The sequence below is a fragment of the Leptonychotes weddellii genome, chromosome 9 (genome assembly GCF_054177405.1).
Source record: "Leptonychotes weddellii isolate Sample4059 chromosome 9, ASM5417740v2, whole genome shotgun sequence".
NCBI classification, from domain to species: Eukaryota; Metazoa; Chordata; class Mammalia; order Carnivora; family Phocidae; genus Leptonychotes; species Leptonychotes weddellii.
This window is the reverse complement of record NC_138377.1, coordinates 101,559,780-101,585,891: the sequence shown is the minus strand read 5'-3', so window position 1 is coordinate 101,585,891 and position 26,112 is coordinate 101,559,780. Positions and strand designations below refer to the sequence as shown.

Genomic DNA, 26,112 nt, shown 5'->3' with positions numbered 1-26,112 from the left:
AGGGCAATGCGGACACAAGGAGGGACGTTGGAAACCATGTAAGTGCAACTTTGGGATTGTCTCTGGATTTCAATGATCCAGGCCCTCCCCACCCCCCAACCCTCAAACCTGTCAGAGGTTGGTCTGTGATGCTACCATTTGAGGTAGATTTCCTTTATTGCCCTAAGGCAACTGTATCCCAAAGGGTCACTTGATTAAGTCAAGTGCTGTAGAAAGAAAGGCTCTTGGAGGCCTGGAAGCCGTGGTCCCAGCCAGCAGGCTCACTGGTGCCCCTCAATGGTAACCTCTACCCTCAGCAGTCCAAGGGCATGCGGGGAGTGCCCACACACCCCTGGCCTGGAAGGTAGGAAGCCAGTCCCAACCTCAGCTCCAAACAGACCCACAAGCCCCTCACCACTGCAGCCGCCAAACAGCAATTAGGTCAAAGGCAGGGTGGTGGGGTTTTCTAGGGCAGAACACGTGTCTCTCTGGAGTCTACTTTCTGAATTCCTGTGTGCCGCTGGGTGGGGTCGGAGGGGAGGCACAGACACCCAGGTCTCAGGTGCAGCAAAGCTGATGAGGACATCAGGAAGCAAGGGGCCTAGGTTCCAACCCTGCTGGCTGTGTGCCTGTCATTTGCATAAAGGCCACGTCAGCTTAGGGCTGGGGATTTTACTTTTCCCAAAATGAGAGGGTCTATTTCAGTAAATGTTAGCAAAGCTCACTGGTAGGAATACATATCTAGCTTTAACTTCCCTTTAGTTGACATTTATTACTATGTAAGAGGCAGGGAGGCAGGTACCTGGCACACATAACCTCATTTCATTCTCTCAACAACTCCATGAAGGTAGGATCATCCAGATGAGGAAAGCAAGAGTCAGAAAGGCTGAGAGCCCTGAGCCATGGTCCCACTGCTAGCACATGGCAGAGCTGGGATTTGAACTAGGGTCTGTCTTAACCACCACATGAGATTGGCAGGAAGACACGCCAGTCAGTTGTCAGCCCCGACCCTTCACCAGCCACACCAAGCAATGCCCCTGATCTCTGAGACCACAGACAGAGGTAAAGGAAGGACACGGACTCCTACAGGTCACTCTTCTTTATTCCCCATTACCCCCCGATCTCACCGCATGGTCTACGGAGAATCTCAGCATCTTGCCAATCACAGGCTTCTCTGACTCTGCATGGTGCCAGGGCAGCCCACCAAGGAGCTGAAGCGGCTCCCAGGCACCAGGAGAATCAAGGTTTCTCTGTCATCCCTCAGTCCCCCTCCCAGAGCACAGGGACGTACAGCAGCCTGCTGTGCCAATCCCAGGGAAAGGGGAGGAGGGTTCTGGAAAGCAGGCATCTCTTAGCTGGAAAGAAGTCGGGACCTGGGCCTTTGTTCTAACTGAACCTGAGGCAAGTCAGGCCCCCAGCCCAGGACAGACTCCTCCCCAGTAAACGCAGAAGTCTTCACCGTATTTTGCCAACATCCACCTTCTTCATAGACTTGGCCTGAAAACACGCTGAGTGCAGAGGGACACACATGACAGAAATCCTGGGTTCAACTCTGCTGAGAGCCACTGTGCCGGAAGAGGATTTCTTCCACTTTGCCCACAATGGTGCCCACCTCGGCCATGGCCCCTAGACCTAGGGAGCAAGGTTCTGCTGTGGCCTGCAGACTGAGGCAGGCACCCAACCCCCACCCACCCTGCTCAATGCTCCCGAGTGCTCCACCCAAAGCCCAACGCCTGGAAGGCCAGGACCATGTCTGCAGGAGCCAGACCCATCAAGTCCCTTCCAAGGCACCCCCAGGTCAGGCCCCAGGAACAGTCACAGTAACCACTGTGTACTTGGGCTGCCTGCCAGGGACACCAGGCACTTGACATATACTATCTCGTTTAATCCTACCAAGTCTGAGAGGAATTATGACTTCCATTTCCCAGACGAGAAAACCAAGCCCAGAGAACAGTTTTGCCTGAGGTCACGACAGGCTGGGATGTGGACCCAGATCTGACCCCGGAGCTGAGCCCTGCTGTGACTCTGGGCTGTGGGGATGGCCTATGAGCCTGGCCAGATGCCCACCTTGGTCTCCACACACCAACTTCTTGGCCACACAAGGTATCTCAACATAGCCGAAGGCCTTGAGCTGGCCCACCTGCTGCGCCGTGATGGGATGCTCCCACATGACGGTGTTCATCGCTGGGCAGAAGAGCAGGGGCTTGCGGCAGTCCCAGGCTCGGATGACACAGGTCTGTGAAGAAGGGCCCAGTGGGGTGAGTGGGTGCCTGCCGCTCTGCCTGCCACCCCTCCCCAGTGCTCCCAAATCCTACCCACCGTCCTCTGGGTCACAGCTAGAGGGCTTGGGATGACGGGGTGCGACTTGTCCGTGTCCCCCCGTCTCGTGTCTCCTCAGCCTCTCCACCTCCCCACAGGGCCTGACACACAGGGGGTCCTCCCCCAACACGCGCAATGGCCCCGCCACCTCCACACAGACCCCCACTCCTGTGCAGAACACGCTCTCTGAGCCAAAGCACAAGGCTTCTCCACTGTGGGACACACCTCACAGACAGAAGCCAGCCAGGGGAGCAGTTACCCCCAAAGCAAAGGCCCAGACCACTCATCGGGTGGGGCCCATCCACCCCAACTCCGGCTCTACTTCGAAGCCGGCTAAAGCTTGGCATGAGAACACCTTCCACACGACAAAAACCCTCTCCTCTGCAGTATCCCACGCACCTCACTGCAACCCTGTAAAGAAGGTGCTGTCCGCGTCACATGGGAAAGCTGCACTCCCCAAGCTCCCATGGAGACGACGATCCAGGGCATGAAGCCCTGCACGCCGCCCCATGGGGTCTTCCACCGTCCCACACAGCCTCACTACCTCCCGAGTTCCAGGCCATCCCACCAAGTCACACACCAGAGGAACTGTGAAAGAGACCCACCCGCCCAGCGGGTTGCGAAATCATAGACCTGGGTTCAAATCCCGACTGTGCTATCTACTCTTGCTTCAGGCCAGGAGGACTTGGAGGAGTAATTTAATGTCGGGAGTCTTAGCTTCCTCTTTGCAAAAGCCCCCCTCACCGGATGGTTGTGAAGACAGAGGCTGGAAATGCTTGCAGCTCTTCACACAGGGCCTGGCATCAAGGTTAGGCTCCCGAAACAGGAGCTCCTGGTACCACCAGAGTAGCACTGGCTCCCGGGGCCAGGGGCTGCCCCGAGGTTCCCCGGCTGCTCTGGCACCTCCTTCCCAGCTGTGGGCCCCTTGGGGAGACAGTGGTCAGCACACCCCATCCCTGAAGTGCAGCCCGTGTGGGAAGAGAGTGGGCAACCCAGAAAACAATGCCGGGAGCAGGCCCGAGCCGATGCCCGGCGCTCTCGGTGCCCCTGCCCTCTCCTGGGGACGGGAAGGAAGTGGGACGGCCCGCGGCCTCAGGACCTGGCTGCTTGTGTAGACCCAGACACCAGCGTCTGTTTCCCACCGAGTCCTCTCAATGTGGCAACCAGGCTGAGTGGACAGTTTCAGTCACACTTCCTCTTGGCCCCGTGCCACCTGCCGCTTCTGTAAGAGTCACGAACATACCTAGAAGCGGCCCCCTGACAGCGTGTGGAGTGTGGTGGGCGCTGGCTTGGGGTTTCTAAGCGTCTTCGAAGCACAGCACACCAACAACCAGAAGACAAACCCAATACCTCCGTGTCCCATGCCTCTCTAGCTCTTCCCACCTCACCTCGCAGCTCAGCCCTTCGCAGACAAACCACAGCTCCTCTGAACCTTCTGGCAGCAGGAGGGATGAGAGGAGGCCTCAGTTCCCACGGTCACGTCTATTTGGTCAGGGCTCTGTTCAGTACCTCAAGCTCTGCCCCTGGGAAGCTGCCTGGGCAGAGAGAAGGCCTAGATCCAGATCAGGAGACCAGCTCCCAGCTAGACTGGCGACCCAGGGAAGTCACTCCTCTTTCTGGTTCTGCTTGGCTATTTTTTTTTTTTTAAGTAATCTCCACACCCAACATGGGGCTCAAACTCACGACTCCGAGATCAAGAGTTGCATGCTCTACCAACTGAGCCAGCCAGGCGCCCCTCTGCTTGGCTATTTAGCACAAAGAAGGGGCGAGGGCCCAAGTGGGCCAGAGGGCAGATGGTGATGCACCTCACCCAGGCCAAGGGCCCAGAGACCTGGCGCACAGGTTCACACCTAGCATGCTGCTCCTCTGGCACCCCAAGTTCTAGACACTGGAAAGGGAGATCTGAAGGAAGGGGGCAGCAGGGCGACGTTTTCAGGGATAAAAGGACAAAACATCTTTTAAGTGAGTACAGAGCCATAGGGCAAGGATGATGACAATTTAAACTTTATGAGAGGGACGCCTGGGTGGCTCAGTCGGTTAAGCATCTGCCTTCAGCTCAGGTCATGATCCTAGAATTCCGGGATCGAGCCCCATGTTGGGCTCCCATTCAGCGGAGAGTCTGCTTCTCCCTCTACCTCTGCACCTCCCCTCGCTCCTGCTCTCTCTTGCTCACTCTAAAATAAAATAAACTATGAGATTTGTAATTCCTTGAAATATCTGTGCCTTCAAATGAAACCTTTTGAGGCAAACGGCCTCAGTTCAGCCAATTCAGGAGGAGGGAACCCTGAAGATTTCAGGGAGTGAGGGCAGCTTTGAAGGAAAAAGGGAAGCAGAGTTTTGCAGGGGAAGAAAGGAGCCGTCCGAGAGCCAGCCCAGCCTGGGGCATACCTCCTAGAGGTCAGTGTGCTTCATCACATCAGCTGGTGCTGGCCAGCCAGTGGGAAGCCTGGAGATCTGCTGAGATGGTGCAGGTCACATACCACTCAGGCCTACAGGGCTGAAAGTGGCCTGGAGCCTCCCCTGCTCCAACTGCCCGGTCAGCCACACACCAGCCTCACTGGGAAGCCTTCTGAATAACACCGCCCCCAGGCTCGCCCTTCTCTGTACTCCCCCACCCCTGCTCCTGGCTACATCATCTGTGTGCCACTCTTCTGGTCACCCTGTGCTCTTATTCAATCACTAGCAGATTCTTCAAGAAGTGCCTTACGCACCCATCAATAAGCATGCAAGGAGACTAACCTCCTATCTGACCCACCAACATTTTGACCCAGCTTCATTATTTACTTCTTCTTCCTATTAAACTCTGAAAATCTCCTTGCTCTTTGCCAAAGTAGAGTGACTAACGACCTCATACATACAGTAAGTATTTATTGAACACTTACTATATGCCCAGCACTGTCCACTGTCAAAGGACCAACTGGGGTCACTGAAGACTGTACCACACACCAGAGCATACTTCCTTCTCACCTGTGTGGGTAACCAACAACCCTCTCCTTCCAGACTATGAGTTCCCCGTATCCTGTGTGTCTCTCAGCATGGGGCTCGGTTCATGTTAGGGAAATGTTCAATGCGTGAGGGACGTGAGGTAATAATGGAGAAGGAGGGAGGACAGAGATGACACACCTAGCTCTTCCCAGGAGGATCATATAAACAAGGCCTTTTAGGACAACAGCTCCCTGGAGGTCCCTTAGGCCGAGGACAATCCCCACTTTGTGCATCTGGACTTCTGTTCCTCTCCTCCACCAGCCATCGGCTGGAACCTCTCACCGTCTCTCCTCCCTTCCTCTCTAAGCTTTCCCTAACACACAGGAAAACCGCATTTCTGCCTTGTGGCCAATGCTACAGGAGAGATAAGTGTGCACAAGAGATCCATGAGGAAGTAAACACTCTTATCAGATCGCCCATGTGGATATCCAGATCCTGGGGAGAAGGCAGGGCTAAGGGGGGCAGGCAGTGGGGCTGGGCAGGGAGACCAACAGAAGAGCACATTAAGGGCAGCCCGTGAATGAGGGACAAAGGGAGAAGAGCTGAGCATCAGGGGGGCAGGTGAGAGGTGGACACCCTCAGAGAGCACACACAAGCTGAATCCATCCATCTGTCCACTGGCCGGAACACAGGTGACACCAGGTGGAGGGGAGGGGGTCCAGGGGGACAGTGTTCCAGGCAAATCAGCCCACCATAAAAAGAATTTCAAGGCAAGAACCCCATACAAAGGTAGTCTGCAGCTCGGCAAACCAGGAGTGAGGCCCAGGGAGGGAGGAGGGTAGAGTCACTCACAAGCAAGTTGTCACATATGCCACTGGCCACCTTCCCCAGGGTGTTGGCATCGAGAGGAGCCACCAACATGAGGTCGGCCCACCTCCGCAGGTCAATGTGGAGAACTGGGTCGGATCGGCACTTCCACATCTGGCAGAGGGAAGGAAACGGGGTCATTAAGCTGGCTACTCTCTCAGTGCGGAGGGAGGTATACGTAAGTCAGAAACCAAGGGAGACCACCTGAGCAAGCCCTGTCCAAGTCCACTACTGTTCCCTCTCACAGCTAAGCTGGTGAGCACCAGCTGTGGAGCCGACAGCCTGAGAGAAACCAGGCCTGAGGAAACAAACACCCCTTGTCTCTCCAAGCTATTCCCTTTATGGTTTGGTTTTCAAGAGAACTGACATCTGGCACGGAACTCCTGGCCTGTCTGCTTGAGGCGGATGCTTGGGTTGTCCAAGCCCGTGGAAGGGCTCTGGGGCGGCGAGAATGGAGGGGGTGGGGTGGAGAAGACAGGCCAGCCAGAAATGTTCTAGGCTGAGAATGTTTCAAAATGCCTGGCAGGGCACCCCTGTGAGGCCCACACTCGATGTCTGGTGAATCGGCCGGTGCTTGCCCCGCTGCGGGAGAGCAGACGCAGAGCCCAGCGGCCGTGGGAAGCGAGGCGCCCTCCACAGCCCTGACACTGGGAGCCACGTGGACAAGGGTGGTGGGAACGGAGCTCCTCTGTGGTTTCATCAGCCCAGATAAGTGCAAGGACACTCAACCTGAGGCACGGGGCCAGGGCCGAGCTCTGCCTGGGGTGGGAGGAGACTTCAGGCCTCCCGCAGGCCAGAAGCTACACACATGTTCTCCTCATCGCCTCTGCCCAGAGGGCCTTGACCACTGACTTGAGCCTAGCCCGTCTGCTCTGGCCTCCAGGACCATGGGCAGCAGGGAGGACACTGCTGTCCTGCTGGTAGAAACATGATGGAACTCAGCCCTGGGGCCCCCGTGCACTGACCTCCCATTCATCAGCGTCGCTGTAGAGAGTGACAGGAATGTCCTGGGGGCTGTAGAAATGTTTGGCTCTCTCGGTTGTGACCACTGCTACTTCCAGCTGTCACGGAGAAAACAGTGGAGGTGGAGAGGGAGAGGGAAAGGAAACTGTTACCAGAGCCACCGGCCTGGAGGCCGCACGGGGCCAGGCCAGGCAAGTGCCTTCTTCGCAGCCTGGCTGTGGAAAAGACTTCTCCCTCCTCGGCAGTGAGCCCCATGTTTGCATAGCTACTTCCGATGTCACCCAAAGGTCAGGCCCCACCAGATGTGACCGTTTCACTTCCCTATCTGAGGGGTTGTTGAGGAATGAGTCACCAACTGCCCAGTGCATATAAAGCTGCAGGCTCCTGCCACTCGGGCTGAGAGGCAGAGGCAGACAGGAAGGAATGCAGGGTAAGAGGAGCCACCCCAAAGAGCTCTAATCCACACCGCAACCCTGCCCTCTGCAGGCCAAGGTACTGGGGAGCTGGGGCCTGGCACGCGGTGGCTGCATCCATGCCCCAGCGAGAAAACAAGGCAGAGTCCTTTCTCGTACTTCTAGGAACAAGGCCTCGTGGGCTCTGGTTGCAGACAGACTCAAAAAAAAAAACCTGTGTACCCTACACTCGTGGGGCAAGAATGAAGTTTACCTTCACACTCCTCATTCACAAGTAATTCATAATGCAAACAAGGGTACGGTTAGTTGTGTGGACAGCACTAGACACAGTTGCCATCCTTCGTAAAATGAGGTGTTAAACCAATACACTGGCAGAGTAAACGAGCTCCAAAGAAGTGGCTGGGAGGGGAAGGGTGTAGAAAATCACATCTCTAGGGGACATTTATCCAGGAGACAGAAGAGTCAAGGGTGACAAGGACAGAATCATCAACTGGCTACAACAGGAATCCCGTGTGGCATGTAGGCCAGATCCAGCCTGCAGACATGCTACTTGGCCTGCATGAGGTTATAGACATTCTTGAGCCAATATATACAGATTGGGAGATTTCACATAGAAAATCCAATCTCTTGGCTTCTCTTGAAAAACTAAAAGCTCTGGCACTCTGGGGCCCACATTCCTACTTGATAATGGTGGTGTTGCGTCACAGCTGCCTCTTGGGATAGAGCGTGCCCATGCCAACTCACAGAAGCCGCATCCCTCCCTATCGTCTCACTGAGGCCCCCCTCCTCATCTGTTTCCTGCCTATCCTGCAGCAGTGACAGCATTACGCACGTAAGAGCAAAGCTGGGACCAGGAAGCAGACATCTCAGAGAAGCAAAATTCGGTACTTCAGAAGGTCTGCTATTTCTAGCTCTACTGGAGAGCTCTCAGACATGTCCACTCTCCCTCACTCTCCCTTAGAATCTACCATCCCCAGAACTCGCGCAAGACCTCAGTGACCTTTTTAAAGGTCATTTAAACCAAACTTCCACTGAGCACTGGTGCTCACTCCAGGGCAGCTCTGAACAAGATGGCGGAGGAACAGGGCCGCCTTCTCTCCACGGCACCGAGGCCTGGAGCCCACCCGGGACCAGCACAGGCAGGGAGAGAGCAGAGGAAGGCAGGACAGTGCCAAGACTCTCAAGATACAAGACAGTGGCAAGGTAAGACAGGGGAACGGTAAGTTAGAGCTAACCAGAAGAATAGGTCACTTTCAAACCAGCAGAAAACTCAAGCTACACAATAAAGGATCGGAAAGGGAAAAAAAGCAGAGAGGACACATGACAAGTAGAAAGCATTGAGTAAGACAGCAGAAGTTAAGTCCTAACATGATAGTAATTAGAGTAATAGATAATGAGCTAAATTCCCTGATCAAAATTCAGACTCTCATACTGGATTTTTAAAGCCCTCTATCACATCAAAATGTGTCTGAAAAGACACTTTTAAAACAAAAGGATATATCGGGGCACCTGGCTGGTCAGTTGGTGGAGCCTGTGACTCTTGATCTTGGGGGTTGTGAGTTCAAGCAAGCCCCAAGTTGGGTGTAAAGATTACTTAAAAATAAAACATTAACAAAAAAAAAGGTGGAGCGCCTGGGTGGCTGAGTCAGTTAAGCGTCTGCCTTTGGCTCAGGTTGTGATCTTGGGGTCCTGGGATCGAGCCCCACATCAGGCTCCCTGCTCAGTGGGTAGCCTGCTTCTCCCTCTGCCTCTGCCCCTCCCCCCGCTCACACTCTCTCTAATAAATAAATAAATCTTTTTTAAAAAGAAAAAAAAAGGATATATAAATGTTAAAAGAATAAACTTTCAGTTAAATAAGGTACATTCAAACTCTGCTGCCCCCCAAAATAATCCCAGGAACCTGGAATCATGACCTGAGCCAAAGGCAGACGCTTAACGACTGAGCCACCCAGGTGCCCCAAAAGGGATTTTTTTTTTAATGATATGAACCAAGAACAGAGAGAAGAGGACCAAAAAATCAAATAAAGTGAAAACAAAAACCAACCAACCAACCCCAGAAACCAGCAGGTAAGACATGTCCACACATTTCTGGAAAATGAAAGTAGAAGGAAGCATTAGCAGATTAGATAAGATGCTCATGTTTTTTTATGAACATTCAGGGAATAAAACAGAACTCTTGGACATCAAAATTATAAACAGTGAAATAAAAAACTCAGAATAAGTGTAGAAGAAATCTTGCAGAAAAAAGAAGACAAAGATAAAAAAGATGGATAATGTTAGAAAAATAGATGAGAAAATCAGAAGATCAATTCAAGAGGTCCAAAATCTGCCTGAGTTGCAGAAAGCAGAAAAATGGAGGTGAGAAAAATCACAAAAGAAATGGAATGGAATCTCCCAGAACTGAAGAACTCAGAGACAGGAGGCATCTCTTCTGCCTGCCCGCTGTCGTTGGGTCAGGCTCAGGGGACCCGGAGCATCACGTCCCTGGCACCCACTGAGTGTCTGTCTGTGGAGCCTGAGCCCACAGCACCTCTTCCGGAAGCCACATCCTCCTGCTGACATATATGTGGTTTGCAATCAGCAAGCTCAAGAGAGTTCTTCTCACCATGTTGCTGCTAAGCCGCAAACCCCAGCCTGTACCTGCACAGCTACTTTTCTGGTCCCAAATGCAGTCTGTCACACTTCCCTGGTAAATTCTACTTTCCAGAGGTGGCCCACAGAGAGTTCCTCAGATCTCAGTCCTGCTCTTAGCCAGCACCACCATCAGGAGCCCGCTACCCCCACCTCGAGACAGGAACCAAATCATAACAGAACAAGGTCAAGAGCAGAGCTCTTCCCTAAGGTTCACGGGGTGGGGGTGGGAGGTGGGAAGGAATCAAGAACAAGTCCTTTCAAAGTGGGATCTTTCACTGTTTATAAAAACAGTGCTGACATCACTGTCAGGTGGTCCAGGGGGATGTCCTAAGACTCTATTAAAGGCCTCACCTCAATCCAGAAGTACTTTGAGGTCCAAAAAAATAAACTGAAATTGTTAGGCCTTGTTCCCAATGAGTCTGACCAAGCCCCAGAGACAACCACTTTCTGAGAGCTTTTCTAAGTGTTTGCAGACCTCGTCTATGGTAATTTGCCTTTTTGATAAACAGACATTAGTCATCTCTAGCCCCCAGGCCCTCTGCTGTTTCCCACCCATCCTGTAGGCAGCCAGACAGACAGAAATTTGCCCAGGAGATGAATCACCCAACTTGGGTTCAAGTCCCTTCTATCACCATTTGTCCTGCTTTTTCAAGCTCAAAAGATGGAAACAAAATGGGACACAAGAGTCTCTCTGGTTTCTTTCTGTTCCCTCCTAATATTATACCACTGGCCTCCAAGACCAGGCCGTTTCCCCGTTCCTCTCCCAAATATATGTAACAGCCCTATTGGTCGTCCTGAGTTTCAGGGCAAGGTTCAGTTCATTCTGGTGGCCTCTGGGCCAAGCTCTTACCTCCGTCTTTGGTTACATGTCCTCCTTTCCATTTAACTGTTTTCCAATCTCCTTCAACAGAGAGCTTCCCAGGTAGACATATCGGTTTCTGGATACTGCCTTCTTTTCCTCATGGGGATCACTGTCTTTCATCTCTAAGAGCTTCCCAGCCACCCTGAACAATGTGCCACGTAAGAATATCCCAGTTCAGGGGTGACTGGGTGGCTCAGTTGGTTAAGCGTCTGCCTTCGGCTTAGGTCATGACCTCAGGGTCCTGGGATTGAGCTCCGCTTACTCAGCAGGGAGCCTGCTTCTCCCTCTCCCTCCTGCTCCCCCTGCTTGTGCTCTATCAAATAGATAAATAAAATCTTAAAAAAAAAAAAAAAGAATATCCTAGTTCAGGGTAGGGGCAGAAAAAAATAAAAAAGAACATCCCAGTTCATCCTTTATTCTGAAATCTAGAAAGCTACTTCCTGAAGATCTAGTTCCCCTACTTTCCCTAACTCCCAAACTGCCTGTCAGTTTTCACAAGGAAGGACTGTGCCTAGGGCTAGTCAGAAACATTCCCAGTTTGGTAATGGCCCTGTTCTGGGGCTCCCTCCTCCCTCTCAGCTCTTGGCCTGAGCCTCCCCTGGCTCCTAGGGAGTTCAAACCAGGGATCCAGGTGAGCCTCCCACCCTGGGCCCCTGCTTGAACTCTTCCCTCTGAGCTCCTCCCCCAGTCTCGAAGTCCATCCTTCTCTGGCTATCCTCCCAGGTTATACAGTCATCGTTAGGGAGCTTCCTGGGGCCAATATCTTTACCTCGAGAGTAATGTGAAGAGTATGTGATGAACCAGTCCTTCCTGATGCCCGTCCCCTGACCCCACTGAAGCAGCTACCTCTCCTTGACCCTCATGCTGTCCAGCAGGCCCAAGCCCGTTTTTCTGGTTTTAGAGGGATGTCACTTGATCTAATTCATCAGCCCTATGAGCTTTGTTCTTTCATTTTCATTCACTCTGCCAAATGTCCTGGGAGCCAAGGACTAGGCCCTAGGTCTGCATACTTAAAAAAAAAAAAAAAGGAAACAAAAAAAAAAGGACATGTTGTGTTACCTTCTGAGATACTAAATAACTCAGACTATTCACTCATTCACCCTGACCTTTCCCCTAGCAAATGTCAAGAAGCCCTGGCAGGGCAGAAAACTCTTAAGGACAGGAACCCACCTTGGCTTTCTTATACCCCTCATGGGTCCTGGTAGAAGCAGAGCTAGGATTAAAACAATCTCCCACACACTGGAGAGTTCCTGAAAAGCAGCCAGAGCTTGGTCCCCTGGTGAGGCCCCTGCCAAGAGTTTTTATATCTAATATATCTAATATTTAAAACCTGAACTTCTCGGGGCACCTGGGTGGCTCAGTTGTTAAGCATCTGCCTTCGACTCAGGTCATGATCCCAGGGTCCTGTGATCGAGCCCCACATTGGGCTCCTTGCTCCGCGGGAAGCCTCCTTCTCCCTCTCCCACTGTCCCTGCTTGTATTCCCTCTCTCACTGTGTGTCTGTCAAATAAATAAAATCTTAAAACAAAACAAAACCTGAACTTCTCTGTGCTTGGCCAGACCTTATTATATAAGCTGTCTGCGTTTTGCCTGGCATTTATAGAGGTTCCTTCCTGAAACCAGTTGGCAAGTCTAGTTTCCTTTTCTCTACTGAAGGTACATTAGCAATCCCATCTGGGGTTCCTGGAGAGTCAGGGAGGGGGAAATGGAAACAGATTTGGGAGTGATACCTCCACGTCTACTTTTAGGCCTAGTCTGGCCCAGGCTGCCTCTGGGGCAGACTACCAAAGGGACTTGGGGAGAAGCACTTTCACAGCCATAGGATGAGATAAATCCCATGGCCTGCATTTCCCCCTCCCATCCTATCTCTGGCCTCTACTTACTATCACCAGGAGCCAATAGCACCCCCTGCCCAAGTTTGACAACCAAAAAGGTCCCCAAACATAGTCCAGTGTCCCCAGGGAGGCAAAGCTGCCCGAGGCGAGAACCAGTTCTCTACAGGACCATCCAACAGAGCTCTCCAGTGACAGAAACATGTCACACCTGTGCCGTTCAGCACAGCAGCCCCTTGCCACATGCAGGCTACTGAACCCTTGAGGTGTGGCTAGTGTGACTGAGGGACTGAAGTTTTGGCTTAATTTTAATAATTTAAATTCAAATGTGGCTAGTGGCTACTGTATTAGATAGCACAGCTCTGGCATATACAAGTAAAGGAGAGACCCAGCCAGAACCTCCAGCTGAGTGGCCCGAAAAGAGCAGGTGTTCCTAGTAGGGCAGGCGATGATAGCTTCACAGGAGGCTGCTGAGGAGTCTAAGGAGGAACACCTGCCATGCCTTACGCTGCCACAGAGCAAGGAACCCAGCGCTTTGGTGGCTCGGGCCTCTGGGCTAGCACATCCAGCAGAGGCCCCTGACACTAAGCTGACCAGTGTTGACACTGGTTGTGCCCAAAGCCTGGGAACCAGCCAATAAGCTGACACGAATCTGAGCGTGGGGGTGGTGGGTATACTCTAGGAAAAAGTACTCTTGGTGCCCAGGGCAGTCAGCACATAGGGTGGGGAGCTGTGGAGGAGGTGGCCTCATTAACAAATCCCTGAGGGTGTTCCGGTTGGCTGGGTGGCTGTCCCAACTCATAATGTTCCAGCTCATAATGATATCTTGACTTTTTTTAAAAAGATTTTATTTATTTGAGAAAGAGCAAAAGTGAGGGCAGGGGTGGACAAAGGGAAGGGGAGAGCAGACTCCCCACTGAGCAGGGAGCCCCACATGGGGCTCGATTCCAGGACCCAGAGACCATGACCTTAGCTGAAGGCAGATGCTTAACCGACTGAGTCACCCAGGTGCCCGGTATCTTGACTTGTCAAACATTTACTGAGCCTACATATACATGGGGGCCGCAGCTGGTAAGATACGAGCTCTGCCCTCAGCAAAGACTCAGTCTAACAAGTAGGTGCGGTATATATGACCTTGACCATGAAGCAAGGCAGACCAGGTAAGAGTCCACAATGTCCTGGGAATTCTCATCCTCACAGCCATGGTTAGCTTGAGCAGAGAATGCCTATGCTCAAGATCTGAGCTCCTCAAGTTCACTTGCTGACAGGAGTCAAGAAACCTGGCCCCAAGCACCAGTTCTGCCAGCTCACTGGCTGGGGGATGGGGGGGGGCAGGTCTTGGGCAAATCCCTCTTCCTCTCTGGTCCTGGTTTCCTCCTCTGAGCCATGAGCCATATAAACCACATGGCCTTCAGGGGCCCATCCAGCTCACTATGCCATCCCAGCCCTCTTGCCCTTTCCCACCAGGCTCTCTGGGGAAAGCCATTCTCCATCAGCCTCCCAGTGGGCCTCCTGGGGGAGCTGGTGTTCTGGTCTCAACAGCCCTTCCTGCCATTCAAGCAGGACTGAGCTGCCAGTCCCTCTGTGCCCTTCCCCAGCTAGAGAAAATTCTCAAGGAAGGAACCTGAAAGGGAGACCACAGCACTCACTCCCTGGAGGAACTGGCCAGGGCGGAAGGGGCTGGCCAAACCAGCAGAAACCTAAATAAATGCCTCAGAGCAGTACAGCTGGACAGACCAGTTTCCACAACAGGACCATAGGGCAGGCAGGTAGCGCCGCCCCCGCCCCCCCATCCGCCGAAAGAAAGGAAAACCTCAAACCAGGCCTCGTTTCTCCCGCTTCCTTTTCTCAGCGAGCATTAAAAAAAAAGCATAAAGTTGCAAAGAATGTTCCATAATTTTCCCACCAAGAGTCCCACTGACTTTAAAAATAAATATACAGAGATTAAAAAATGAAGATTGAACAGAATGATACAAAATGCAAGCCTCCCTTCCTGCCCCCATTTCTGCACAAAGGTGACTACCTCCAGAGGAAAATTTGCAGGCTCAGATATGTGAACATATAAAAGGAACCATACAATATACCAGTGGTCAGCAAACTTTTTCTCTAAAGGGCCTGATACTATTTTCAGTTTTGTCACAACTACTCAACTCTGTTGTAGCGAGACTGCAGTCATGGGCAATACTTAGATGATCGTGTGGCTGTGTTCCAATAAAATGTTATGGACACAGAAATTTGAATTTTCACGTAACTTTATGTGTCTCAAAATATTGTTTTTAATTTTCCAACCACTTAAAAATGTAATAACCATTTTTAGCTCACAGACCATACAAAAAGAGGTAACGAGACCAGATTTGGCCTGTGGGCCCCAGTTTGCCCACTCCTGTACCAGGCTCATTTCATCTACATCTTGAGGACTGTCCCACATCAACATGGAGATCCAGCCATTCTTCTGAACCGCTGCCTTTATCCATCTCGAGGCTGGACCCAAACTGCACCAGAGCGCTCTTTATCCTTGGACGTTTTGTTTCCAGTTTTGGTTTTGTTTTGAAATGATAAACAATGCTTTAATGAACATCCTTGTACATACAGTGAATCTCTATACCCTACAGGATTCAATCCTACAGGTGAATAAGGGCTATGAACACTTCGTCTCTCCAGACATTGCCAAATGGTCCTCCAGAGAAGCAGAATTTACTTCATATTGCATGAGAGTGGGACCATCTTTCCCCCACCCTTGACAATAGTCAATGTCCTGAAGGCATTCTAGAAACTTAACCCTTGGGGTGCCTGGGTGGCTCAGTCTGTTAAGCATCTACCTTCGGCTCAGGTCATGATCCCAGGATCCTGGGATCAAGGCCCACATCAGGCTCCCTGCTCAGCGGGGCGTCTGTTTCTCCCTCTGGTCCTCCCTCCCCCAGCTTGTGCTCGCTCCTCTCTCTCAAATAAATAAAATCTTTTTAAAAAGACAGAAAATGGGGTGCCTGGGTGGCTCAGTCGTTAGGCGTCTGCCTTCGCCTCGGGTCATGATCCCAGGGTCCTGGGATTGAGCCCTGCATCGGGCTCCCTGCTCTTTTCCCTCTCCCACTTCCCCTGCTTATGTTCCCTCTTTGGCTGTCTCTCTCTGTCAAATAAATAAATAAAATCTGAAAGAAAAGAAAAGAATGGAAACTTAACCTTGTCCTGCCAGCTCTCCAAATGGGAGACTTTCTCCACCTTTTGAAATGCCCCTCTGGCTGCAGCCCTGCTGACGCCTGCCCGGGCAAAAGCTAGAGAGCCGTATGTCTCCTCCATCCAAGTGAGGGGGTGCTCAGACAGAACTTCCACCCAATTACATGACAATTGTGGAACTGCAAACACCCTGAAGCTCCCGCATCCCAGGACCTTCTCTCAGGCTGCCTTTGGGCCCTATTCCTTTATGCCCTTATCTCTAGAATCTTTGACCACTAGTGCCAGAAGAGGCCTTGAAGACAGATCATTCTAGTACCTGCTGCCCCCCCCTCTTCATTGCAGGGCTAAGAAGACCGAGGCCATAAAGAAGACCTGAGCTGCCCAGAATCTCTGCATGAGAAATCCTCTAGGCTTGGCTGCCTCTCTTGAGGTACAGCCGGCCCCCACTAACCAACTCCCCCCAACCACAGAAAGTATCCCAGGATTCTTGGCAATGGCACTCTGCCTGACTGCTGGTGTGTGAGTCATGAGGCCAAATCCACCCCTCTCCTGCACCCTTCCACAGTCTCCCTGGTCTGGCTCTAGCCAGTGGCTCTCCTCGGATGCCTGGACACACTTGTGAGTCAGGAATAGAGGCCTACCTTGGGACATAGCGAGTTTGGTTCCAGAACACTGCAATAAAGCAAATATCACAATAAAACTAGCCAAGTAAGTTTTTTGGTTTCCCAGCACATATAAAAGTCACGTTTACGCCATACTGTAGTCTCTTAGGTGTGCAATAGTATTATGTCTAAAAAAAGCAACACGCGTACCTGGAGGAGTGCAAACAACACTGACCCCATACTGGACTCTCCATCTTGTTCGTGCCCGAGCAATGACCTCCCTCCAGACTGCATGTTCAGGCCTTGTGGTGGTTAATGTCTGCCCTGACCAGAACGTGAGAAGGGTTGTTCTGACCTCCCTGAGGTGGTACACAGACGGCAGCACGTTAGAGAACGACTCGCTGACCTCATCACAACGCCTCAGTCTATAAAAGCTGTAGACTGAGGTGCAGACTTGGCAGAGCATAGCTGCGCAGCGCCTCGCCCCTCACCCACCCCACCTGCCTGCCCTCCCACTCATCGGCAAGTCCCCCTGCCTAAGTCTCTGCAATGGAATGGAGCGGCTCATTTCTCAGTCTCAAAGTGCCTTCTCAGGCTGGAGGATACCTTACTCTCCCTCCCCCACTTCTAACAATACCTCAATTAAAAGTGGTTTATTGTGGGGCACCTGGGTGGTGCAGTCAGTTGAGCATCCAACTCTTGGTCGTGATCTCAGGGTTGTGAGATCCAGCCCCATGGTCTTGAGACTCTCTCCCTCTGCCCCTCCCTCCCCAAAATAAATAAAAATAAATCTTTAATAAAGTAGTTTATTGCTAAAAAAAAGGCTAACCATCATCTGAACCTTCAGCAAGTTGTAATTGCTGATCATAGGTCACCATAACAAATACAATAATCAAAAAGTTTGAAATATTATGAGAATTACCAAAAGGTGACACAAAGTGAGCAAAGGCTGCTGGAAAAATGGCACCGATAGACTTGCTCAATGCAGAGTTGGCACAAATCCTCAATTTGTAAGAAAACTCAGTATCTGCAAAGCACAATAAAATGAGGTACACCTGCAGTTATGAGCCAGATCTGTAGAATCACCCAGCTCCCTGCAGCCCACGCTTCTTCAGCTGCTTGTCTGCTGGCCAAAATCTAGAAATGCCTCGGGAGCTCAGGAAAGCCCTGAGCATGTGAATCCATGATGTAGGCAAGCAGCTGAGAAGGACAGTTCCAAGGGACAGACTGCTCCTGGGGTGACACAGAAAGAGGGCAATGGGGAGATCAGTACCATCAGGGAGTGTGGGGAGGCCACGGCATCGGGCCAAGCAAGGGTCCCCCTCTGGTTGTCTCACAAGGACTCCACCAAGGAAACCCAGGCTCCTCGGAGAGCCGTTCTACCTGCGGGATGAGCTGGCCAAGAAGTGAGAGGGCAGCGGGCCCCTCCACGGGAGCAGCTGGACTGTGGATCCCACAGCTCTTCCCACATGGGCTATCTCGCCAACCCCAACAACCCCACCGCGTGGCTGGCCCAAAGGACATGACAAGGGGAAAGGAGAGGGTGAAGGACAGGAAACAAACATTGTTAAGCAGCTAAGCACAGCTCCTGGCACAGGACGACAAACTTTCATTGGTGTCCCCTCCCCAAGCCTTGACAAGAGCCTGAGGGGATGGGTGGTTGTAATCCCCTTTATTTTAAATGAGAAAGGCAGGCTCCAAGTCCTCCCTCCTAGGTCAGTGCCCTTCTGGCTGCCTAACTTTCAGCTGGGCTCCAGCCAGCGAGAGAGAGCCAAGTTCCTGTTCCAGACAAGGCCTGTCCCTGTCAGAGGGCCAGGGCCTGGGGTGGGCTGGAGAGCCTCCCTACTTCACGCAACCCTTTCCTCACACCCCTGTAAATGCTGGCTGCACGGGACGGCAGGAAGCGGGGGAGTTGCCATTTCCCCCAGCTCTGAGGCTGCCCATCTGTTTCCTGGGATAGGACGCCCTGCCCCCTCTCCCCCAGTCCGGAAATCCACTTGTTCTGGGGCTATGGGAAAAGGGAACTGCATGGCTCCCTGCCTCCCGACGGGGCAGAGGCTGTCACTGCTGCAACAACCCCTTCCAGGCCTCCAGGCCTCCAGGCTTCCCGCCCTCACAGGTCTAGCGAGCCAGCTCCTACCAACGGTTCTGGGCCTATGGGGGAGAGGGGGCAGGCCACAGGTGGGGCAGGGCACGGGTGGGGCAGGCCACAGGTGGTACTGCCCAGCAGCACCAGTGCCCAGCAGCCACGAGACTCACCTCCCTTCCCCCTTCTAGCCTGGCTGGCATCTCTGGCTGCCTGCTTCACTGCTTGTCCCAGCACGAGGGGTCGGGTGAGGGGGTGACTTTCCGGGTAGAAAGTTTGTGGAAAGTAAGGGGAAAAAAAAGATTTCTCACCCCTGCCTTCATTCCTGACATAGTCATCTGCAAGTGAGCACTGCCCCCTGCTGGACACACTGGGTACATGTACCTGTGCCACTGCGAAAGGTACCACGTAGATACAGGGAAAAAGCACAGCCTGGGGCCCAGTGGCGCACCCAACAAAAGTAATGTGCAACATGAGCAATGTCAAAGACAACCTAAGATTCCCCACACCTTGGTCAAGATTCTCTCCCAGACCAAACTCTCCTCTGGCTCCTCTGCGCCACTTTTTTGACTAAGCCTATCCTGGGGCCTAGTCCTTAAGTTCCTGTTAAGTGGGTTTAGCCAGAATCCCCCACTCTCGATATCTGATCAGCCTGGATATCTCATCAGGCTCCTCATCCCTCAACAACCCCCATGTGATGATTGATCACCTTGGCCTGCCTGCACTAAGAATCCTGTCAGGACAGTTTAGCCAGAACCCCCCTTAGTCCTGGTATTTCCTCTTAGTAATTTTCCATCCACCGCCCTCCACCTGCTCCTTGCCTATAAACCCCCACTTTTCCCTGTTGTATTTGGAATCAAGCCCAGTTCTCTGCTGAGGTCTCTTTTCCCTTATTGTGGTAGTTTTTCTTAAAAAAACATGTTTTTACCACTTTACTGCCCATCTCAGGTTTTTCTTTAATACATCAAATGAGGGCACCTGGGTGGCTCAGTAAGTTAAGCGTCTGCTTTTGGCTCAGGTCATGATCTCAGGGTCCTGGGATCAAGTCCCACATCAGGCTCTCTGCTCAGTGGGGAGCCTGCTTCTCCCCCTGTGCTCTCTCTCTCTCTGAAATAAATAAATAAAATCTTTAAAAAATAATAATACATCAAATGAGTTTTATTTTGTTGTTTTTTTTTTTAAGGTATTTTATTTAAGTAAATTCTATGCCCAATGTGGGGCTCGAACTCACAACCTGGAGATCAAGAGTCGCATGCTCTACCAACTGAGCCAGCCAGGTGCCCCTCATCAAATGAGTTTTAAAAGGAAGGGAGCAATGCCACATGGGCTGAAGCAGGCCAGGAAGGCTTTCTTGTAAAGTGTTTGTGCAGAATTTAGAGAGGCAGAGGAATAGGAGGGCAGCACAGCCTGGCAGGGGCCAGGCCAAAGCAAAGGCCATTAGGGTGGAGTGTAGGCAGTGGGAGTTCAACAGACCTTAGAGACCAGACAAGGAAATGAGGTCAGTACCTGCTGGATTTCACACTGTTTAAAGCCTTGAACTTTTCCCGAAGAAGAATCTGCCCCAGGACCCTACTATATAGAAATATATATAAATATATAAAATTGATCAAAATGGGGGTACATTTTGATGTATACACTGTGGAGGCCCCTGGGCATCTCTGAACACCTGAAGGAGCAGTTTGAAACCAGAGCCGCAGGCAATGGGTACCCCTGACGTTCCAGTGCATCTGGACAGACAGGTGTCTAACAAGGGGAGAGAACAGAGGCAGAGTGTTCAAGATGAAATGGGGGTGGGGTGCCCAAGGCAGCAAGGGGACACCGCAACTGTGCTGCATTTCTCCAGCCAGCCCTCCTCCCACACCAGCACCTCAGGGAACCAGGATCAGTATATGGGAACCCAAACCCTCTATTCAGCAAAGCGTTCCTTTCCCAGTCTCCCCTCACACTGTCCACATCCTCTCATCTAGTTCCCGTTATACTGAACTGTCTCCTGCCTCCCCTACACACTAATGCACACAGAGGGCTTCCACAAACACCATTAACAAAAAACCCCATGCACTGCATAAAAATGGGCCGGCCCCAGAAGCAGCAGCTCTCCACCATCAGACTGCTACGCTGTCTAATAAGCATACTCACACGAGGAATGTCCAAAAGCCTAGACACCAGAAGAGGCAACTTCAGGGCTGCAACACTCCCAGTGACACCCACGAGAACATGGAACTGTCTCTTCACCAAGGGTGCAGCAGCCGGACTTGAGGCACTGGATTCCATGTGGGGTCTACTGGCTTCGAATCCCGGGAGCCTGCCAGGACGGCCTCCACAAAGCTCTGTCAGGACTTAAAATCAAAAAGCAGAATAAGGGGCACCCACTTCATTCATATGTTCGACCAGACTGTCTTGAGTACCCTGGGCCAGATACTTAGGTTACTGAGGGGTGAGCAGTCCCAGCGGCTGGGGGCACACGATTTGATGAGAAGGTCAGGTACCATGTAATATGGCCCAGTGCTGTGAGGAAGGTCTGCACTGGGGGCTTTGGCTGCCCAAGAGTAACTGTCTGAGGAAGTCAGAGACCCAAACAAGGACATTCAGCTTGAGTCCTGAAGGACCAGTATGCTTCCCAGAGAAAGAAGGAAATAACCATGCAAGAAGGAATAATCCCACAAAGGTGAAGAGGCCTAAGGAGGGTGGCAGGTTTGGGGAACAAGGAGCAGCTTAGGAGTGAGGCTAAAGGGTGATGGGAGGTAGGGGGTGGCAGGAGGTAAGGCTGCAATCAGGTCAAGGGCAGTGTCAAGAGCAGTGAGGGCCAAGGTGAGTTTTCATTTTAGAAAGATAGTCCTGGTGCCAAATGTGGACAGGACCCTGGAGGTGGAGATGGGAGGAGGCTGGACTGACTGAAGGGAGTAGCAGGATGGCACGGGTTCAGGGGCGCCTGAGAGGTGGTAAACCCTAGGCAACAGGAGGACTTGGGTGATCCAGGGAGTGGAGACATTTGCCTCTCTGTCACCGTCCCTTTAGATCAAACTGGACACCACTCTGCAAATCTAAGCCCAGGAAGAAACAAGCATTAAAGGGGATGTTGGACACCCCCATGGGACCAGATGCTTGGTTTCTTCCTCTGGCCCTCAGATGTCGCTAGGAGTGAGTGCCCAAGATAATATAGCTGACGGACACACCAAAACCTACACTCTGCAAGCTGGGTCAGCAAAACATACCCACTCCATCAGCAACAATCACTGAGAGCCAATGACATCTAGCACTGGGCAAAGGAATTGTGCAAGACATGCCACTGTCTTTGGGGAATCTGCAGATGAGTTGAGAAGAGTCACACCTGAAATCATTTAAGATGGGCCCTTCTCTGGGATGCACCTGTCTGGTAATAAGTGATTCCACTGTTCCTGTTTCCTTGCCTCTCCCTCTCCACCTCCCCCCCACCACCACTGCCACCAGCAAGCTCCCTGAATGTGGGACCAGGTCTGATCACCAAGAGCCAGGCACCTGGCGGGCCCTGAACCTCTGCTGGAGGAATAATAAATTGTACCTTCTGAAGCAGAGTGAGGTGTGGGGCACAGGACACTGGCACAGAAGCCTGGCTGGTGCATCAGGAGCCCTGGGCCCTGTCCATGGTTGTTTTCCTGAGCTCGTGTGTGACCCTGGCCCAGGGTACTTCTCTCCCTGGACCTGTCTCTTCATCTGAAAAATACAGAGGTAGGACCAGGTGATCTCTGAAGCTCCTTCAGTAGAAACTTCTGAGTCAGTGTATGAAAGACACCAGTAAGAGCTCTCTGTACAAGAGTCCTGGAAGGGGCGCCTGGGTGCCTCAGTTGGTTAAGCGACTGCCTTCGGCTCAGGTCATGATCCTGGAGTCCCTGGATCAAGTCCCACATCGGGCTCCCTGCTCGGCAGGGAGTCTGCTTCTCCCTCTGACCCTCCCCCTTCTCATGTGCTCTCTCTCAAATAAATAAATAAAATCTTTAAAAAAAAAAAAAAACAACAAAAAACAAGAGTCCTGGAAGATGCACTCGAAATGGGCAGAATCAGCAGTGGGAGGGGAAACCAAGGCAAACCCCAAGGAGGAAGTTATCTGTGAATCACCCAGTGGCTAAATCTGTGGCTGCACACCCATATGGGCTTCCTCTTCACTCCAGAGGCTCCTTGGTTTCCAAGGGCCTCTTTGCCCAGTATTTGCCTTCAAGACTCAGGCACACACCCACATGAGCTGAGGATCCTATTTGGATCTATTATCCCACTCCTAGATGCCCAGACCCAGGAATTAATCAGCAGGAGTTAAGCACAGATCAGTTCCCTAGAGCAAGACTCCCCCAAAGTTCCGTTTGCCAGCTCCGTTTCAGTCTCTGCTCTACATCAGGGCCTCAGCCAGGGCCATGCTTGCCCAGAGCAGAAATGACTCTACTCCAGGGCTTGGGGAGCCCTGTTAGCAACTGGCAGGATCTAGAGGGCCTATCAGCCAGCCCCTTCCCAGATCAGCATGCTGATTAGCACCCTCAGTAGGTGAGGGAGGCATATTCTTGATTCTCCAGGGAAACCTACCTGCCAGAGCTCAAACCCTGACCCTGTCCCACCCCAGCTAACTGGTGCCAGGACAGGGAGATTCCTGCCAAACCAGAGGCTTAACTTCATCTCTGCAGCCCCTAAATCTCCTCTACATTCAAGCTGATATCATTCCTAAGGAACTGGTTACTGAAAGCAATCAGTTAAACTGAGGGCACAGGGCGCCTGGGTGGCTCGGCTAAGCGGCCAACTCTTGATTTCAGCTCAGGGCATGATCTCAGGGTCCTGGGATCGAACCCCGAGTCGGGCTCCACACTCAGCAGGGATTCTGCTTGAGGATTCTCTCTCAGCCTTTCCCTCTGCTCCTACCCCTGTTCATGTGCTCTATTAAATAAATAAATTAAAAAAAACAACCTAGGGCATGAAGCTATGTTGGGAATTTCAATTACTTCCCCACAGTAGGTGATACAGCCAAAGATTTACAACTTAGCCTGCTGAGCAGGACTTGCTAAGGACCAAAGCCTACCTACCTTTAGAGAAAAGTGAGTGTGGGTTGGGTGTTGGGGATGGGGGACATAGGTACTTGAGTAACAGAAAGTGGTTAATTTAACAAACATCTGAAAGCAAGGTCAAACTGGTTCAACCTAACAGTCTTGTGAAGTGTGATAGCTGGCAGTTCTTTATGTTTACGTTAAAAAAGATCAAATCCCAAACCAGTAAGTCTGTTACTCTAGCCCACTCCTGTTAGAACCACCTACTTGCACAGCCAAGGTGCTGTAGATAGTGCCTGATTTTTCTGGGCTTTGCTGGACTCATAGGAACTCTTGAGCAGCAGAAAGAGTTAGCATGCAGAGAGGTTATAAGGGCTGAAGGCTATGATTACTGAGCCTCAAGCTCCCAGGACACCAGTCATGCAGGTAAGTCACAGCCAGAAAAATGGCAGGTTCTCTACCCCTTATAAAGACAGGACCAGACAGTGGCGCCTGGGCGGCTCAGTAAGTTAAGTGTGGGACTCTTGGTTTTGGCTCAGGTCATGATCTCAGGGCCGTGAGATCGAGCCCCACGTCAAGTCCTGCATCATGCTACACGCTGAGCGTAAACTGCTTAAGATTCTCTCCCTCTGTCCCTCCCCTGCCTGCTCATGCGCGCGCGCTCTCAAAAAAAAAAAAAAGGCAGAGCCAGAGCTTGCTTGTGGCAAGCTTGTGATGTGTAAACCTCCTCTGATGAGTTTAATTAGGGCAGAGTTAAGGTTTCAGGAATACCTGCCAATCACAATAGGGGCATGTGTGGAGCCACACAGAACCAGGGCTAAAAAAGGGCCAGACAGTACAAACACTGCCCAACACAGGAACAGTGAGGGGCTGGGGCCTAGGACAAAGCAGAACCAAACATGGGGGGTTGGGGGAACAGGGATCCAGGATCCATTAAGAGCTTATAATCTTTAGCCTAACGTTAAAGCCCCTCACTCCTGGCCCCAGGCTTTTGCTCTGGCCGTATCTCCCACCAGTCAACACACTCTATTCTGCCCTCCTAATAATGAGCAACTTCTAGCTCCCCAAAATGTCACCCTGCCCCCAAATCCAAAGACATTAAAAGGCCACAGGGTACTTTAAATCCCTGTCCCCAAGGTAAGGCAAGGAACTCAGGAGAGAGCTCAAGGCCTTAGCATTCTGCTAGAACTGCTCTTCTCTCTCACTAGAGGCAGGCATGCTTGACTCTGCAGCTTCTGCAATCCAATTTAGGCACTCCTCCTCAAGCCCACATGTTGGGGATATATACATATATTATACATATTTGTATTATATATATTGTATATAATATATATTATGTATTTATATATATTGTTTAAAATATTAACTAAGTATCATATTCACACACACACACATGCACACACACTGGCTACTAGCAAGGTAGTTACAGCCACTGCGAGAGACGTGGGGAAAACACCCTACTCCCAAAACATTCACCAATTCTCCAACTATAGCAATCTCTCCCGCTTATCGCCTGGTACAGGCCTCTAAAGGACAGGAGAAAGTTTTTCTCTGGTAAAATTTAGCCTCATTCTAATTTTTAAAAACCATCAGCACTTTTAGGCGGATCTAGAGGATATAATTCCAACATACCAAGGCTTTCCCTTTTCTATTTTACCGATTTTTAAAATAAGGGGAACTGATGGGGCCACCTTTTAAACTAGTTTAAAAAGCACTGAACAATCGCAGTGCAGCACAAAGCAGGGGTGGGAACACACAGATACAAATCCCCCACTCCAGACTCGAGCCAGGAAGAGGTCCCAAATGCGCCGGCAGACAGGTAAGTACAGTCCCAAAGGCGCGACAGTCCCCACACAGACACGGCCGCCAACCCACACTGGCGAGCTGAGCTTCACGGGCACAGATAGGAAACTGAGGTCACACACCCCCGCGGACCCACAACCTTCACACACATACACACGCGCGCGCGCGCGCGGGCCAAAGTGAGGTCACGCATAAACAGTCGCGGACCGACAGTCGGCGAAGCTCCCAGGGCCTCCCTACCGCCGGGCCGAGAGGACACAGCCTCCAAGGACCCCTAGCCTCCTCACCCACGCCTGGCGCGTCTCGGGCAGCCCCAAATATCGCGATATCTCAGTCGCCCCTTCCTGTTTCCGCCTAGCACGTAGTCTCACGAGGGCGCCCGGCTGCCTACGTGTCGCGCAGCCTTCTGGGAGCTGTAGTCTATGTATCTGCCTCCTGGTAGTTGTAGTCCACTCGGGAGAATCCTGCCGCGAACAACCCGGTTGCCGTTCTTAGTGCTGGTGCCCTCTTCTGGGTCTAGCCTAATTGTCTCACCTCCTCACCCCACACCCTCATCCCACATGTACACACTGCACATCATTGGGACACTTTATACTGAACATTTGCCGAGCCTCTCCTATGTTTTAAATGCACAGGATACGGAGCTAAATCAGACT

The 26,112-nt window shown here is 51.8% G+C and overlaps 1 protein-coding gene across 12 annotated transcripts; it reads right to left on the bottom strand.

The window, feature by feature from the left end:
* Nucleotides 1–1,063: 1,063 nt before the first annotated feature.
* On the bottom strand, nt 1,064–25,850 carry PPCDC (phosphopantothenoylcysteine decarboxylase). 12 transcript variants are annotated; one of them, XM_081831410.1, is made up of 7 exons: nt 25,744–25,849; nt 22,192–22,343; nt 20,790–20,989; nt 7,056–7,151; nt 6,076–6,204; nt 2,047–2,215; nt 1,064–1,611 (listed from the first exon to the last, which is right to left on the bottom strand). In XM_081831410.1, the coding sequence occupies exons 2-7, from the start codon at nt 22,250–22,252 to the stop codon at nt 1,526–1,528; spliced, it is 741 nt and encodes a 246-aa protein (XP_081687536.1). In that variant the 5' UTR covers nt 22,253–22,343; nt 25,744–25,849; the 3' UTR covers nt 1,064–1,525. The 12 variants fall into 12 exon arrangements, with proteins under 12 accessions (XP_081687536.1, XP_081687541.1, XP_081687537.1 ...); XM_081831415.1 differs by having other exon boundaries at nt 2,120–2,215; XM_081831411.1 differs by lacking the exon at nt 25,744–25,849 and adding an exon at nt 25,664–25,737.
* Between the last annotated feature and the right edge of the window lie 262 nt (nt 25,851–26,112).

Excerpts from the sequence above, each read along its gene's own strand:
- PPCDC (XM_081831410.1), bottom strand. The coding sequence starts at position 22,252 with ATGCACCAGCCAGGCTTCTGTGCCAGTGTCCTGTGCCCCACACCTCAC. Across the intron at positions 6,205-7,055 it reads GCGACGCTGATGAATGGGAG|ATGTGGAAGTGCCGATCCGA; the intron begins GTCAGTGCACGG and ends TCCCTCTGCCAG. Across the intron at positions 2,216-6,075 it reads GCATATGTGACAACTTGCTT|ACCTGTGTCATCCGAGCCTG; the intron begins GTGAGTGACTCT and ends CCTTCTTCACAG.